Source organism: Lontra canadensis, unplaced genomic scaffold, assembly GCF_010015895.1.
Source record: "Lontra canadensis isolate GAN:19392208 unplaced genomic scaffold, GSC_riverotter_1.0 scaffold1, whole genome shotgun sequence".
In the NCBI taxonomy this organism is placed as follows: domain Eukaryota; kingdom Metazoa; phylum Chordata; class Mammalia; order Carnivora; family Mustelidae; genus Lontra; species Lontra canadensis.
The window spans coordinates 51,666,123-51,684,751 of NW_022630995.1; the positions used below are offsets into that span (position 1 = coordinate 51,666,123).

Genomic DNA, 18,629 nt, shown 5'->3' on the forward strand with positions numbered 1-18,629 from the left:
GAAATTAAGAAAACAATCCCATTTGCAATTGCAGCAAAAAGAATAAAATATCTAGGAGTAACTTAACTGAGGAGGTGAAAACCTGTACTCTGAAAACTATGAAACACTGATGAAAGAGACTGAAGACAACATAAATGAAAAGATATTCTATGCTCATGAATTAAAGAGTAAATATTGTTAAAATGGCCATGTTACCCCAAGCAATCTACAGATTTAATGTAATCCCTATCCAAAAACCAACAGCATTTTTCACAGTACTAGAACAGATAATCCTAAAATGTGTATGGAACCACAGAAGACCCCAAATAGCGAAGAAATCTTGAAAACGAAGAAGAAAACTGGAGGTATCATAAGCCCAGATTTCAAGCTATACTACAAAGCTACAGTAATCAAAACAGTATGGTACCAGCACAAAAACAGACACACAGATCAACAGAACAGAATGAAGAGCCCAGAAACAAACCCACGATTATATGGTCCATTCATCTTTTACAAAGGAGAAAAGAATATGCAAATAGAAAAAGAGAGTCTCTTTGGCAAATGATGTTGGAAAATCTGGACAGCTACATGCCAAAGAATGAAATTGGACCACTCTCTTACACCATACACAAAAATAAACTCAAAATGGATAAAGGACCTAAATGTGAGACTCAAAACCATAAAATTACAATTACTCTGACAACAGCTATAGCAACATTTTTCTAGGTACGTCTCCTGAGGCAAGGGAAACAAGAGCAAATATAAGCTATTGGGACTATATCAAAATAAAATGTTTCCTTTATCAACAAAACTAAAGGCAACCTACTGGATGGGAGAAGATATTTGCAAATGACATATCAGATAAAGGGCTAGTATCTAAAATACAAAACCAAACCAAACCAAAACAAAAAAACAACAAACCAAACCAAACAAACAAAAAACAAAACAAAACAAACAAAAAACTCTTACACAACTCAATACCAAAACCCCCCAAATAATGCAGTTAAAAAATGGACTGAAGACAGGAACAGACACTTCTCCAAGAAGATATACAGATGGCCAACAGACACATGAAAAGATGCTCAACATCACTCATCATCAGGGAAATGCAAATTAAAACCACAATAAAATGTCACCTCATACCTATTAGAATGGCTAGGATTAAAAAGACAAGAAACAACAAATGCTGACAAGGATATGGAGAAAAAGGAACTCTTATGAACTGTTCCTGGGAATGCAAAATGATGTAGCCACTGTGAAAAACAGTATGGAGTTTCCTCAAGAAGTTAAAAATAGAACTACCATATGATCCAGTATTCTACTACTGGTTATTTACCCAAAGAATACGAAGACACTAATTCAAAATGATATACGTGCCCCTATGGTTATTAGCAGCATTATTTACAATAGCCCTGATATGGATGGAAGCAGCACAGGTGTTCATCGGTAAATGAATGGATAAAGAAGAGACGGTTATATGTGCAATGGAATATTTCTCAGCTATTACAAAGCATGAAATCTTGCCATTTGCAATAACACGGATGGATCTAGAGAGTTTAATGCTAAGTGAGATAAACCAGTCAGAGAAACAGAGATATCATGTGATTTCACTGATACATGGAATTTATGAAGCAAAACAAATGAAAAAATAGAAACAGAGATAAACCGAAGAACAGACTCTTAACTACAGACAGCAAACTGATAGTTACCAGAGAGGAGGTGGGTGGAGGGATGGGGGGATATGTAAAGGCATCAAAATCATACATATGATGAGTACCGAGTAATGGATAAAACTGTTGAATCACTATATTATTAACAACTGTATTGTTAGCTATACTGGAATTAAAATTTAAAAAATAAAAAGGAAACAAAAAGGATTAAGAGGCAAATAATTTAATAGGTTGTTCATTTGGGACTTTTGCTTTAAAGCTTGGCTCGGATAGCCCGAAGGGAGGTCGAGTTAGGAGGTGTGTCTGATTTACAATGTGAAACTATTTTTTTCCCAACAAATCATTGTTTTCTTTAAGATCATATTAAAAATAATATATGTTTGTTGTTCATGAGACAATTGGGGTACATGGAGAAATATGGGAGGATGTCACAAAAGGATGAAGGAAATCTGTATAGGCATTATTTGAGTATATGGACAGTCAATCATAAAAATATTATAATAAATATTAAATGTGATGGGAATGAGATTTCTGTACAAAAAGGTATAGAAATACTAGAGCTGGTATAGTTTTCTTACACACAGTGAGATCAAAATGGTAACAAGGAAAAAGGAGCGAGAAATATAAAAAATCCAAAGACCAGAACAGAGAAGCTGGATGAGAGTCACAAAAATTGGGCCAAAATCCGTAGAAACGGGGAAAAGACATGTCATCACATGAAGATATAAAGTGCAAGAAGGCCAGTGAGAATTTGGGCTACATTCCTATGAGGGAAAGAAAATTTTAAAAGAAATTGAAAGATGAAAATGAATTTAGCTGAAAAGAAAATAAATACCTAAGGGATATGGATAATAACATCCAACTACCAACAGCAACAAATTGGGTAGCTTTTCTTAGACGTAAGTTATATTCAGCATACTGTATACAGTATTAGTACAAGTGTGCTAATCAAGAATTATTTTATAGCCCATTGGGCCAACAGGGAAATCTTAAGGAAATCTTAAGCAGCTTTTGTACCTGATACCAGAAGGAAGACTAAGAATTCCTTTTTTTTTTCTTTAAAGTTTTTTTCCTGCCTTCTAAGTTTATTTTATTTATTTATTTTTTAAAAGATTTTATTTATTTAGCAGAGAGAGACACAGTGAGAGAGGGAACACAAGCAGGGAGAGTGGGAGAGGGAGAAGCGGGCTTCCTGCCTGGCAGAGAGCCCAATGCGGGGCTTGATCTCAGGACCCTGGGATCATGATCTGAAACAAAGGCAGATGTTTAACAGACTGAGCCACCCAGACACCCCAAGGCTAAGAATTCTAAGTCAAGTTTCATCCCTGCAAGTTTCAATGTTAAGACAGTAGGAGATACCAACAGCTGGTGGCCAGTCTTTGAATTCTCCTTTGCTGTTGAAAACTGGCAAAAGACAGATCTACTACTAAAGAGAAAAAAAAAAAAATTCAAAACAGAAACCTATAAGAAGGTTATCATGAAAAGGTGTTATGGGCAGATTTCATTATTCAAATAAATGTCAGAGAGCGATACTTACAACATTCAAAACAATGTATATCTGAGAAATAAAACACTAAGCAATTTTAAAGAGAATATGATAAAGAGAAAAAAGACGTTGTTACATTTTCACTGAAAACTAGTAGTTAAAATGTAAGGTACTTAGCAGTTAACACCATTTAAGAAAGACCAATCAAGACCAAAACTATGTGTTGAGGATCTTGGACATAAACATTTTCTGGGATAATCAAAATTGAGAAATGCACAAAGTTACTTAGGAGAAGAGTTTGCCAAAGTCCTTTCTATTATTTCTAGAATGTTTCCTCAGTGCTTTAACAAGGCCAGTAGGGGAGTGATCTTATCCCCATTTTAGAAATGAAATAACTGAGGCACAAGGAAATTAGTAACAACTTCATCCATGTGCCTAGTAAAGTGAGTTGGCATTTGAACACAAGCCACTTAGTGTCCTAAAGGCTATCTTGCTTAGCCTTATTACAAAATTGTGTTTCCCACCAGTCAATGGAAAACAATAAGATGTTTGATGTTTACAGACAATCCTGATATATTAATAAATTGAATCCCTAAGAAATTGTTATTAAATATTATAGAAATACTGTTGATGTCACAATAAGGGCAATAAAAAGCACCGAGGATAAAAGCATCCAATTGGTCCACGTACTCTGAATGACATTTTCTCATTAATATGTAATAAATTAAGTGAATAATAAAATATATTAATATATCAATAATATAACAATATACAGTAATAATATGTAATAAAATGAATTTTAATGTTACTAAAAATAAATAAATGTTAATGCAATTATTTAATAGGAGAGACCTTTATTTATGTAAGTAAACTCTACACCCAAAACTGGGCTTGAACTCATGATCCTGAGATCAAGAGTCACATGCTCTACCGACGGAGCCAGCCAGGCACACTTAATAGGAGAGACTGTTAAAACCTTCAATAAATCAATCACTTACTATTCTAAGGTAATTAAATAACAATTTAAAATAGTCCTTTTTATTTAATAAAATGCATTAGAAGTATTTGGCATCATATCACCTTTAATTATTGTTGTTTCTTTAGCAAATGCAGTGACTAAATTAAACTGGGTATGTATGAGAGTGCAATTCCAGAAAGACACTGAGAGAAACCTGTACATGTAAACACCTGATTTTAAAAAGGAGAGTGTTGCCAATTTGCATGGCTCTCGCAGTTATCCAGACCCCCCACCCCAAGTCACTCCACTTCTTTTGAAAGATTTAAACCCTGGCTCACTATTCCATTATACTCTCCAACCCTACTCTTTTCCTGCAAACCTATAATCTATCTGTCAACATCTTTGTCCTTTTGTCCTCATGGTCATGCCTTAGACCTTGCCTCTAGCAACAACTGCAACCTCTGCATAATTTCAATTTCAACCTTCTGCCTCCCTGCAGTCACATTTTTCTTGCACTTTCTTAAAACATGCAGCACACTCTTGTCTCGGGGCCTTAGTAGCTAGCTATTCTCTCTGTCTTGAGTGTTCTTTCTCCATGGATCTGCAGAGCTCACTCCTACAATTGGAGTCCTCAGGTTTTTTCCCAGTATCACCTTCTTAGAAGGCCTTTGCTGATGATCTTGTTTGAAATTTCAGCTCTCTTCCCACTGGCACTCCTATTCCTTCTGCTTGCTTTGTTTTCCTTCACAGCTTGCTTTTTTTGTTTGTTTGTTTGTTTTGTTTTGTTTTGTTTTGTTTTTAGGTTCCACTCCCAGCATACATCCCAGTGCCGGACCTGAACTCAGGATGCTGAGATAATGACCTGAGCTCAGATCAAGATTTGGACGCTTAACCAAGTAGCCACCCAGGTGCCGCTCCACAGCATTTTAAAATCATCAGATATAATATATCTTCTGACTGATGTATAGTTTATCGTTGGTAATCTCCATGAGGGAGGGATTTCTGTATTTTGTTCACTCATGCATCCCCAGAGCCCTGAGTAGGGCTAGGACAAACAGGGTCCCGATGCAACTCTGTGGGATGTACGATTTTGGTGAAATGAAGAGAAAGGCTATTGCAAGGCTGGAGAGTTGTATATTTTATGAAAGGGTAAATAAATTAATCTTTGGAAGGTCAATTCAAAAGGTGAACACAATCAGGAAAATGATACCGGATGTAGCACATGGACTCTCCCTCATAGAGCTGTTTGATGCTCTTCATACAATATCTGTTTTCTGATGTTACACGGCTGTATGTGGGTATCCCACTTCTGAAAAACAGTTCCTACTCTTCTGCATACTACTAGGTTTCAAACTGGAAATTCCCCAGTGACTTAATGCCCTGACTAAAAGTCAGTTCTATAAGGAAAGATAATGCTTTGTTACAGTTTTCTGAAAAAAAACTGTGAACGTGGAGCTCTGGTCATGAAAATTAAGATCTCCTTTCAGCAGGCACGTTCTTCTACATGTGATATTTCTCTTCCTATTTGCTCTGAGTCTATTATATTTATATGGGTAGGCATGTAATAATTTATAATCTAGTCATTAGTTGTAACCATGTGTTTATTAATAAATATAATATTAATATAACATTATATCAATAGAGTATAATATGTAATAGAATAAAACACATAACATAGTAGTTAATAAATATGTGTTATTATAGATATTAAATATAATCTATAATATAGTATAGAAAAAAGAAATTATATGTTCTATTTATTACTCATTTTATCTTATCATACCTTTTTATCATACAACCAGAAAGACTCTATTAAGATTAAGGCAATAGCTTAATAGTAAACTGTAAACAAACAGATCTATGTAAGAATTCTCCAACCATTTCTCCCTTGACATTTACTGGCTTTCTCTGAGGCACAGATACTCAAAGGACCAGGCATTGAAACAATGACTAGACTTGTGTCCTGTTCTTTTGTGTGGCTGGAATATGGTCTGTATTTATTTTGGACAATACTACTGTCCAGACAATTTGAGTAATTTAATGGAGTTTTACATTAAACTTTGTTATTTTAGAATCTGCCAGCCCATCCTGAGAGCGGTTTGCACTCTACATTTTCTGCCAACAATTCTTCTACTGATCTTGGACTTCCTCTAGTTAAATCAACATCAACAAGAGGGGTGCCTGGGTGGCTCAGTTAAGCTTCCACCTCTTGATTTTCGGGGTTGTAAGATCAAGCCCCCCGTAGGGCTCCATGCTCAGTGAGGAGTCTACTTGAGATCTTCTCTCTTTCCCACTCCCTTCCCCCATTCTCTCTCTCAACAAACCAAACAAACAAACAAACAAACAGACATCAACAGCAAACAGAAATGGACCTAAGCAGATACTTCAGGTGAAAGGTGAAGTGATAGATTTTCTTTCTTTCTTCAGAGGAAACTAGTTTTCTTAGCAGACCAGCATAGCAACCTCAAGAGCCCCATGCCCAGATGACTGCTACTAAGCCCCACGTGTTTATCTGAGGCTCACACATGCGTCTGGCAGAACTTGGAATTCTGCCATCATTTCCCATGATAAGAACCCTTCTCTGAGCCCACACTCTTAGAAAAATACATGCCATCCTCCATGTTCAAACTCTAAAGTTAAAATCTGAAATAAAGTTTACCTTACTTGGTGGCCTTCTGAAGATTTTTTACTAATTTGAAAAAATAACAGCCTTTATCCATTTATTTAACACTTTCATGTATGTAGTTATCTGCCTGAAAATCCTTTTGAGATTAAAAAGCTGTCATACTTTTTTATCTTTGTTCTTTGAAAGAGTAAAGCTGGTCCTTTCAGGGAAGACTTAAGGAGATGAAGAAGGGAGTTGAAGAGGCCCCTCACTGGGCATCTTCAACTGTTCTCTGTAAGACTTCACTGGACATCATTCCAAAGGGAACTTTGTCCCTAGAGAGTGGCTACTGGCTTAAAGAATATAAATACAATAATGACCAGAGTGCTTCAAAATAAACATTTCCCCTTTATTTCAGAACCAGAAAAACTACCAATAATATCAATATAGAATAATAAAGAGGTTCTTACTCTAGCTCTCTAAATAGCAAAACTATGAAATCCTAACATATGCACCTCTCAAAAATGGGCTGGTTTTAGTGACAGGTGGCAGTCTTCCACAAAAATGATGAAATTCATTAAAATTGATAGTAATTAATATTATTAATAGTTCATAAGAAAAAGTAAAGACAATTTTTCTTAAATTCAGATTTTTAAAGAAATGGAGCCATTATTAGTTGTATATTCTGCTTTCCTTCTGTGATGTGGTCAATACTTACAGTGAATTCAGAGAGCGTAGTCCTTGGAAAGCGTCTGGTGCTAGTTCAGAGATCTGATTATTGCTCAGGTCACTAAGATTAGAAATAGGGTTAGGTTAAATGAAATAGAACGTCAGGGAGGATTTATAGCAGGAGAAAGCTACTTACTGCATTTACATGTCGATTTTGCACCTATCAATACATGTATAAAATTTGCAACATAAAACATCTGAAGCATCTTAAATAAAAAAAAAAAAGTCAGACTTTTAAATCAACTCTTGGCTCTTTGCTGAAATCATTATAAGAGATGCTATGTCCTATTTTTGAAAATAGAATATCTAAGATTTGACTGCATACTATACTGATCACGTACATTCACATGGGTGTGAATCATTATGTTAAATTTCAGATAACTTAAAAATATCACATAGTTTATATTTTAACATTATAGTATTATACAACTAGCAATCAGATAGTCACATCCCTTAATATTTAAGCTGTCAAACACTCAAATATTCATATGCAAGTAAATGCCTGCATGGTCATGACCTGTATAATTTTTAAAATTACATATATTCCATAATATTATTCACTCACATTCTTCTAAGCTTTTTATATGGTGAGAAAGCTCCAGGAGGGATGACCTTGATTGAGTTCTGTTCCAAACGTCTGCAATGAAAAATTCAATTTTTAAATGGAAATGTGAGCTCTCAGGGATGTTTAATTCAAGCCCAGGATTCATGTCAAGAAGTAAAGTTGGTAAGTTGATACTCTTCATGAGCAATTCCTTTTTTTTCCTCAAAAAATGACTACTAAAATTAATAATGCCATGCCCTAAATATGGAGCAAGATTGGGAATAAAAACAAGGCAATTACACAGTGAATAAAAACCTCCTGATTTTTAGACATTACAGGAACATTAATACTTAAGTCTGGACTTTGTATAAAAAAGAAAGCACCTATAAGAAACTAACTTTGGAGTACATTTTAATAACCTTTATATCAGAAAGAGAAATATGTAGTAATACTGAATAGATGTACAAGATGTTTTAGAGATAACTATAACTCCTTCACAAAGGAAATTACTGTTGGAATATTAAATTTTATAAACCTTTTATTTCCCCCACAGAAAACATATTATAGGTTCAAAAAAGCTGTTATTCTCAGAAAATTAATTTTGCAGCTTCTTATGAGGTAAATCTTAAATTCCCAAACCATTAAGTATCATAGGTATTTTCAGTAAGACTGGCTGGACTCTAAATATTTCGTATGAAAACCACTGTAGCAAAGTGTATTTAAATACAAGTGTTTTTATCATGCACTAAAATCAGAGTTGCCAATAATTCTACCCTCTGGTTCTGTTATGAAGAAATATACAATTTTCCCCACTTAGTTATGAAAGATACAAAGAAGCAGCTTTCATTAAGTGTTTTGGTAAATATTTTATCCATCAAAAAAATGTTGCCTCTCAGTTTCATTTCTATCCATGTGAACATTGTAATAAACGTTTCCCATCCCCTTCTCCTCTTCTCTTTGTATCCCAGAGGCTGACTCTTGGGAACCATATATTCCAGGCTCACTTTGTCATTGGTGGGATTTGGCCAATGAGAGGCACTGGAGACTGAAAGGAGGATGAGCCAAGAAGCCAGGATATCCTCCCCTGCTCTGCATCAGGGGATGTTCCCAGCAGGGGTCCCCAGATCTCCTTCCTAAATTTAGCTCCTGCTGGGGCCACTCCTAACTTTGTACAACATCCTTTTCTTCTTAGGTCTTTGTAGCCCCGGAGGGGGAGGCATCTTTCTGTTCTGTGTATCATCTTCACAACTGCTGAGTTCATTCCTTATATTAAATCCCTCTGTTAAAATACATGGTAAGAGCTTCACTTTCCTGCCTGGATTAAAATACACACACACACACGCGCGCATGCACGCACACACACACTATTTAGACAGGTATAAATATTTATATTGGCATATTTTATATATTTATGCATAAATGCAATAACTAAATATATGTATATTGACTATACTGTGTCATATACATTGGTTCATTTTTACTGAATGTTAGTAATACTTGAACATGTAACTATTACCAACACTTAATGAGCCACAAATCAAAACAAATAAAATACCTCAGATGGTTAAGTAGAAATGTATAAATTTTGGTCTTATCAATTCCAAAGTCCTCCTCACAGTGCCAGGCTTTCTTCAACAGGCTCAGGTTTCACCCTGACCACCTTATCTCTATATGCAATGGGTTTCCTCAGACAATATTGCTCCTGAACTCATTGTAGCACTTGACATTGCAAACAATACTTCTTCCACGGATCAGACACTGTACGCCTCTGGTTCTCTCCTTTTCTTTTTTTCTCAGTTTCTGGATTTGTTTTCTGATCCTCTAAATCCTGTTATTCCCCCAAGTTACTATCCCTTCCTCTCTGATACAAAAGGTAAAATCTTTTCTCTATTATCAGCATCACTAGTTATGATTCTCTTCCTTCAAAAAGCAGAAAATATTTTGTTCACACTCAAGATAAATTCAAGTTTATTTACAAAATATGTGAGGAAGAAAATACAAACTGCTCATAATGTCTTTTAGGGGTCTTTTTGGTATGTGTATTTATTTTATCTCATTAAAGTCTTCTTGTATAAAGGATTCAGAGTTGTACACCTTATGTCAAATATGGTATCCTACATATTTTCCTAATATCATTATTTTGGAAGATGCTCTTTTTAATGTCTTTATAATATCTCATTATCAAAATGGACCACATTCCTTAACCATTCCTTATTATTAGCCCATTTATGTTAGCAGTAATTTTACGTTATTATGAATTGTATTGTTTAATTATTTTAAGATGACTGAAGCATCGCCTTCTCTTAAAGCCCGACTTGATTTTCTTGGGTATGGTTACTTGTATCTTTCTCTATATACTCAAGGGCATCCTCTTCTCTGTGTCTCTGCTTTATCTCACTGTCTTCTAGTCATTTTTCACATATCCCTTCTCCACCAGGTTCATTGGCTCCTAGGGGGCAGATTTGCCCCAGAAGAGAAGAAATAAATTGTATGAAGAAAATATGGATTTGGCATCTTGATTATTTATCTAGGTCTTGAGAAAGGGTACTTTCTTCAAAAGCTCTAAACATAACAAAGGGCATTTAAATCATTTCACTGTTATATTATTGATTAGAATGTTATAAATTGATGGTTAAAGACACTTTTTTTTTTTGCTGAGTTCCATTCTTAGAGTTAGATCTTAAGAAGTTTAAAAGTAATCAATGAAAATACTGTGAAAGTAAGCTATAGACACAACACTATTAACGAGGGCTTTCTTCAAATCCAGAGCAATGAAATATCATTTCATTCTGTTAAAGATTTGCTCAAAATAATATAAAGCTATGATGAGAAAAAATTGAAATTCTTATTGCCTAGTAGATTTATTTCAATGTAACACTAATGCAAAACTAGTTTATATGATCACTTTTCATAACTATCATTTCAAGTTCCTGAGAACAGAAAACTGGTATTCATTCATTTATTCACTCTCTGTATTCTACCTACGCAAAATACACTATATTAATGGAATTCATTGGTGATCAGAAGCAACATGTTTATACCCTCATGGAAGTTTTACTGATAAAGTGTCTAATTTTGCACTTACAGTTCTGATTAATTTGTTCAATAAAAGTTCTTAAAAATAAATATTCAGCATTGAAATATCAATGACATTAATTCACAAATGTGGCCAAACTAATTCTGTCATCTAAATGAAGAATTTCATTAGAAATTTTTAAACTCAATTATTACTTTAAACTCTCTGAATCCAGAACACTTAAAATAATCACTAATTGTTCTAATGGCACTCAAATACATTTAAGTAAAACAACTAAATTTATGTTTCTAATCTATAGTTCATGTTATTGATAAATATTCCTAGTCAAGCAGACAAATGATACATAAGTGAAGGTATATACTTTTTAGAAAATGCATGCACAGAAAGTTATAAAACAAGGACAATTCATGACAAAATAGTGTTAAATTTTTACTCAAAATAATAATTCCAACATAATATAGTGATATTGCACATATCAGTAATTCTTGCAATATACCATGACTTAACCTTCACATTAAAACTATTTCATTTACAACATATGCAACAGAAAGCTGAACAATCACATGTAAAATGGATTTGCTTGCTTTTCTCTATCTATTTGCTTCCAACCTTTGTTCAAAAAAAAAAAAAGTATTTGAAACAGAGCTTATATGGTTATTTACACTGACTCAGCAGCTAATTGGTTTTTATGGCACTGTACCAGCAGTCCATTAAGGCAAAACATAATTGCTTCCTTCATTCAAACAGATTCTCAAGCAAGAAAATATTCTACCACTGACAGATGTCAACCAATAAATTTTAAAATGTTTCAAAATGTCCATTTCCTCCTCTTTACTGGGCAAACAATAAACTAATGTCTACTTCCTTTAAATTCAGATGTCTAGAACCATACTTTTCATTATAAGAACTTTAGGATATATTTTTGAAAACTACAAGCAACACACATCTCAAATGGTCTTCATACTCCTATAGAAAAGATGGGAAGATATTTCAACAAGATTACAAAATATAAGGAAGAAATATATTAGAGCATTTAGGTGAAGGTTAGAAAAAGAAAATCAGATGTACATTTTCTATCTTTCCTATCCTCTAATCTTCTATTTTAATAGCATAAAATCTGCTGAATTTTATAGAGTGCAAATTTGAATCCATTGTTCCATGAAGAATCTAATTAGAACATTCTAGGGTTACAAAAACAGATAGTGTCATCACTAAGATATATTGGCATGCTGTGGGTAAAATCCACCATAATTAAGAGACTTCCAAAAGTTAGTCCTTCATAAAAATAAGATTCAATATTTTGAGTTTCAAAGTAAAAATATATTTAAAAAACTGAATAAGGGAGGGAGAATGCTCCATTAATCACATACTATATGGAAATCTTTTTCATGTAAAAGTAGCCAGAACTTTTTCCTCCACAGAATGTAATGTGAACAATTCCAAAACATTTTATCACTCTGGACGTGTGTGTGTGTGTGTGTGTGTGTGTGTGTGTGTGTGTCGGTAGTTTATATAAAAGCAAACTGCTGTTACCATCGCATCAAAATCACAAGGAACTTTTAGTTAGAAGTCCCATTAGATAAGAAATGAAAGCGATTTTCTAACTACCCCATCAAAAATTTCAGAGGTACAATACGTTTAGCCAATAAAAACCTTCCTCCTCACTCACATGCATCTTTTTCTCTTATTCTTTAATTACTGCTTTTTAAAAAATAATAAATCATGCATGTCTTCACACTTACAGGGTTCCTAGGGAATGAACTGCAGCCAATATATACCACTTTCTGGTGCCTACTTTAAAGATTGTAGAAAATGGAAAATTATCAAGAAATCTGTCTGCTCTTGTACTATATAGACTCTTAGAACATGGAAATGATGTACCAGTATATCTGACCTCTGTGACATAAAATACTCTACAATGGTTATCAGCGAGCAGATCAGTAGAGTATACAACACAGTCCAACCTGGGAATTAAAAAACTCCAACTAGTTCTGAAGCCATTTACAAGATAGTAAACAATATTAGTGTATTTTAAATGACACTTCCGGCTTACTAGTTTTCAATTCTCAGGAATTATTTTCAATATTTTTCAAACTAAATTATGTTGACAAACCATACAAAATAGCATCCACATGCCAAAGCTAAAATAGCTCTTTCCAAGAGGTATTATGCTTTGTATATGTGCATGCATAAAGATAAAAAGGTATGATTTAGTGATTAAAAGATAAAAAGGTATGGTTTAGTGATTAAAAGTACGAGATTTACAACCACTGATAAACTCTGTATCCCTTGCAAAAATTAATTTACTTCTCTGTCTCAGTTTCTCTTTCCAAAAAATGAGGAAAATAAAACCTACTATAAAATATGTTTTTGTAAAAATTAAGAGATGGAGAAAAAATGTTTTTTTCTTGCTTAAAAAGGGGGAAAGAATAAACATATGGGGATATACATGTGTATATATGTAATCACACATAATAAGCAGCATCATATAATAAAACATCTACAACATGCTAGTTTCACACACACAGATTATATAGGGAAATAAATCTGATACATTATTTGAAATAAATATATAGGATTCCAAAACACAGTTTTAAACCAATTAGCAGTACAGATATGCAGATAACCCAGCAATTATATATTAAACATGTATACACATACATCATTCATATGGAGGCTGAAAAAATATATATAATGTTGTAATTTCCATGATTGACATGATAAAAATATATAACATTGTCTCAAATTTGGAAACTGTCTTAGGAACTCAAAAAGGTTTCACTACGTCAGTGAAGTATGAGTTTGGATTGATTGTATCTGTAACATACAGCCCAGATGTTGATTATACATGGCAATAAAACGGACAGTTCTTTGCATTTTCCCCATCTGCTTTTAACATAAATAGCAAAAACAGCTGTCAGAGCATAGAACATAGATTTAATGGGGTGTGTTTGTGTGTGGGGAGGGGGCTGTGGAATGACCCTAGCTTCTGAATCTTGGACTGCTCAGTGTAGCCCAATAGTCTCATTATAGGTAACATCAATCCCACATTTGCAAAGGAGGAAGCAGCTATATTCCGTTGACATTAGGGATTCTCTTGCCTAGTACATAATAATTCTAAAGTAAATACTTTATATTTCTGAATTATTATTACTAGTTTTAGCAGTAAATGTATACCTTGAAATCCTTCATATGTCTATATAAAATGATGGAAGATATTTTAGACTGAAATACTTTGCAAGTTTAATAAGTATCTTCAGCAGCTGAGTGAATATTTGCCTCTGGAGGGACATATTATGCATATAGAAATAGGCAAATATGCATATTTCTGCCTTAGGATTGTGTCCATACTAATTATCAGCCATCCCTGTCTTAGGTGACTTGTTCTTGAATATTTTCCATTTCTGTAATCTTATTTTATTTTTTTGTGAGGTCATTCTAGGGTACACGCCCCTTAGGGTAAATCCAGTTGATGTTTTCATGGTAGAAATAACTCTTCTTCCATTTGGCCTTTCAATGTTTAAAGCAAGACACAAATGTGTGTGCGTGCAAGGGTGTGTGTTCTTCCTGACTTCATATTCAGGTGGTGACCTAAATGAATGTTAACATTTTCATTTGTGTATTCACATGGATATACATTCAAATGCAAAGATACATTCAAAATGCACAATCACATGCTTTAGATTTAGGGGGGGAAATGGGCTTACGTACAAGGCTCACTGATTTCATGGGAACAGAGTATAGATTCATAATGTCAATAATAACAAGATTTCATATATAATTTTTCTTTAGCAATTCAAGAAAGGAAAATAGATAATTGTTCTGCTGCTTTGTTTTTCATTATTGATGAAAATCTTTTGGACACTAACTTTGAGTCAGGCACTTAGCTAAGTTGCCCATTTGGTAATGATTTTAGTTTTATAAACATTATGCAAATTGTCTTTCCACATTACTTTTTTAACAGTATTACTCAATGAGTAGATAGCTATTGGCCTTCTTCCTTTGTACCGATTTATTGTCCAAATTATCCATCATCTTTTTCCTCAAGTTTAGGTAACATTGTGGCCACTAGTAGTATTTGAACTATATGAATTTTCAATTTAATCTTTCCAGATGATTATAGAACCATAAATCTATGACTTAATCCCTAAAAAACACATGCTGGTGATTTGTCTGATAATAAGGAACGTTTTAACCATGCACCAGCTGTCTTACTTTTTATGTTAAAGTCTACACACGTCTTATTTTACCTCTGATGGATCTCCATTTACTTTTCTGTAGAAGCTTTAAGTGGATCGACCAATTCTTGGGATTTCCTTCCATTCCTATCTGCTGTTATGCCTGCCTTTACCACACCCTGAGGACTGTTGCTATCACTTCCTTAGTGTACTCCTTCTCTCCAAAGCATTCTCCACCCCATCTTAGGGTAATTTTTCTAACTAACAGATCTCATCACGCTACTACCGCTCTCCAAATGCTTCCTTTCATACTACTGTTACTAGGAGAGGTGATTCTTCAACATCAGGCTCCCACTTTATGTTCTAGCAACCAAAAACTGCTTTAATTTCTCAAACATATACCACATCTAACTTTTCTGGGACTTTGCCCATGCTTTTTCCTCTGTCTTTTGTGACCCCAGTTTCTCCGCCTGCCGGACACATTCTCATACCTGGAGAGTCCTTGATTCTCCCACACAAATCAAGGTATTCGTTTCTCTGTATTCTCCGTGTGTGTATTTTATTACTTATCACATAGTTTTCAGATTTTCTCTTTGTGTGGTTTCAATTCTCTAGACTGTAAACATGTTGAAGGCTGGGAATGTGTCCTTTCATCCATAATGTCTGAGGCGGAATAGGCACTCGAAAATATTTGTTGAGTATGTAGCCCATGAAAATACATGCTATTTTTCCACATGTTCTTCTTCTGTTGCAATAATACTCATCAGACTCCTTGGATTTTTTTAAAGAGAAACCAGTTGGAGTTTCTTTCTTGCCTTATCACCTTAATCTCCACTCTGGTCATTTTAGTATTTCTTTCTTGTCCATCTATTTGTAATTTTGCCATACTTTTTTTCACTTCTTAACTAATATTATAAAATTTTGATTGAGTCTTCTATGTCTTTCTCCTAGGCAAGCCATTATAGCTTTTTGCTTAAATGATCATACATCTCAACAAAAAAGCACATAAAGTATGTGTGTATATATACACCTAACATATGTTACATATATAGCTTTTTGGGGAAGTTAGGCACAAATAAAAAAGAAGTAAGAAAATAAATTCAATGGGAATTTATGGGAGAATGGGAGAATGGGAGAAACTATTTGCAATACATATATTTGATATATATTTGGTAAGTTGTTAATATCCAAATGAAATAAAGAACTAATAAAACTCAGTAGCAAAAAAAATAATCCAATTTAAAATGGGAAAAAGACTTAGATAGACATTTTTCCAAAGAAGACATGCAAATGGCCAATACGTACATGAAAATGTACTCAAAATTGCTAGTCTTCAAGGAAATGCAAATCAAAACCACAATAAGATATCACCCCAGAACTTTAGGTTGACTATTATCAAAAAGACAAGAGATATCAAATATTGGCAAAGATGTAGAGAAAAGAAAATCTTTGTGCATTGTTGGTGGGAATGTATATCGGCACAGTCCCTTTGGAAAACAGTATGGGAAGTTCCTAAAAAAATTAAAAACAGAACTACCACATGACCTAGCAATTTCACTCTTGGGTGTATATTGGAAGAAAATGAAATGAGTATCTTGAAGAGATGTGTGTACCCTCATGTTCACTGCAGCTTTATGCACAGTGGCCAACACAGAGGAACAACTTAAATGTCCTCTAACCGATGAATGGATAAGGAAAATGTGATATAAATATATGTGTGGGTGATATTTATATACACACACATATATACATATATATAATTCACACACATACACACATTATTCAGCCATAAAAAGAAAATCCCGTCATTTGCAACAACATGGCAAACCTAGAGGGTATTATGCTAAATGAAAAAAGTCAGAAAAAGACAAATATTGCATGTTATCAATTGTATGTGGAATCTTGGAAAAAATGCTGATTTCATTGAAACAGAGAATAGAATGGTGGTTGTCAGGGGCTGTGGAGATGGGGAAAGGGGAAGATGTAGTCAAAGGCTATACATGTTCAGTTATAAAAGGAGGAAGTTCTGAGGACCTAATATGCAGCATGGTGATTATAACTAATAATACAACACTGAGAGTAGATCTTAAGTATTCTCACCATACACACACAAAAAAGAGTTAACTGTGTTAACTATTTGAGGTGACGGACATATTAATTATCTTGTTCTTGACAATCGCTCCACAATATACACATTTATCAAGTCATCACATTGTACACTTTAGATATATACAATTGTATTTGTCAATAATTCCTCAATAAAATTGGGGAGGGGAGGAAAGAAGTTGGGAGAAATAGGTAATAATTTTCTTATCATGAACACATATTCTTAATAAAAACTGACTGTGTATATATAATGGATAGATGTAGCTTTCTAAAGATAATTATTTTAGTATTTCATTAATAGCAATTAAAGATTTTCAAGATATACATATGAAATTGAAAATTCTGCCAAAATAAGTATGAGAACACTCCAACATTAGTGAACTCAATAATGGCTTACAGAACTACAAGTAGAGTTGAATCTATAAATCTATTTTACATAATTTATCTTCACTATTTTGCTGTGGAACCATTAGAGCTGCTGTAGACATCACACTAAGGATGGCTACTGATAAGTAAGAAAATGAGATGTTTGTTCTGACAGAATATGATAGAGATCTTTGTTTGGTATACTAAACAATGAATTAACTCTCTACATTCTGTAAGAAGCTGAATTATGATGTCTTTTTCTGGGTGCTTACTTCATGATGGGATGGTAATATGAAAACTGAAGAAAATACCATCCAAAAACACAAGGAAATAAAAATAAGGATGACCAACATTTGCATGAACAATTTCTTTTATATCAAATGACTACGCATCTTATAAAATATATTGTCAGAAATCCTACCATTTTGTTTTTCTAATCATTAACATAATCAGAACTGAATTATTGATTTATGTATATATTTTGATGATAGCTTTATTTTGATGATGAGATTATTTAATGACATTTCTAGATGAAAATTCTATTACTTGGTAGAAGAAAAGCTAGTTTTTTAAAATGATATTTGGGGAATAATACCAAATTTCTGCTATTGGAAGAATCTCAGAACCAAAGAGATAAATGTACTTCGAATTATCTTCATCAAAGTAGGTACGTAGAGTAATAGATCCATATTTGAAATTAGGTTTGTGTAAAAACTTACAAAATTATTTTCTACATTACAAAAGTATAAAGTTTTCCGCTAAACTTTAGAGACTATATAGCTCCCTTCATTCTGTATCAGTAGGTCTGAAGCATGCTTCTTTATAATAAAAAAGGTCTTAACCACAATGCAAGATGATTTTTTTAAAAGGTACTAGGTCATAAATGTTTCTACTAGACATACACTAGGAGACTGCTGTCACATCAGTTAGCCTGCAAAGCACAAAACTGTAAACATATACAATTTAAAGCC

General features: G+C 33.7%; 1 protein-coding gene across 4 annotated transcripts in view; it reads right to left on the bottom strand.

The window, feature by feature from the left end:
• The window catches only part of SLIT2 (slit guidance ligand 2), a 350,509-nt gene that overhangs the window by 91,970 nt on the left and 239,910 nt on the right, over positions 1–18,629 (bottom strand). For all 4 annotated transcript variants that reach the window (XM_032854244.1, XM_032854235.1, XM_032854264.1 and 1 more), the window contains 2 exons: positions 7,993–8,064; positions 7,417–7,488 (listed from right to left, as the gene is read on the bottom strand). In XM_032854244.1, the coding sequence (XP_032710135.1) occupies positions 7,417–7,488; positions 7,993–8,064 (144 nt within the window). The remainder of the gene's footprint in view (positions 1–7,416; positions 7,489–7,992; positions 8,065–18,629) is intronic.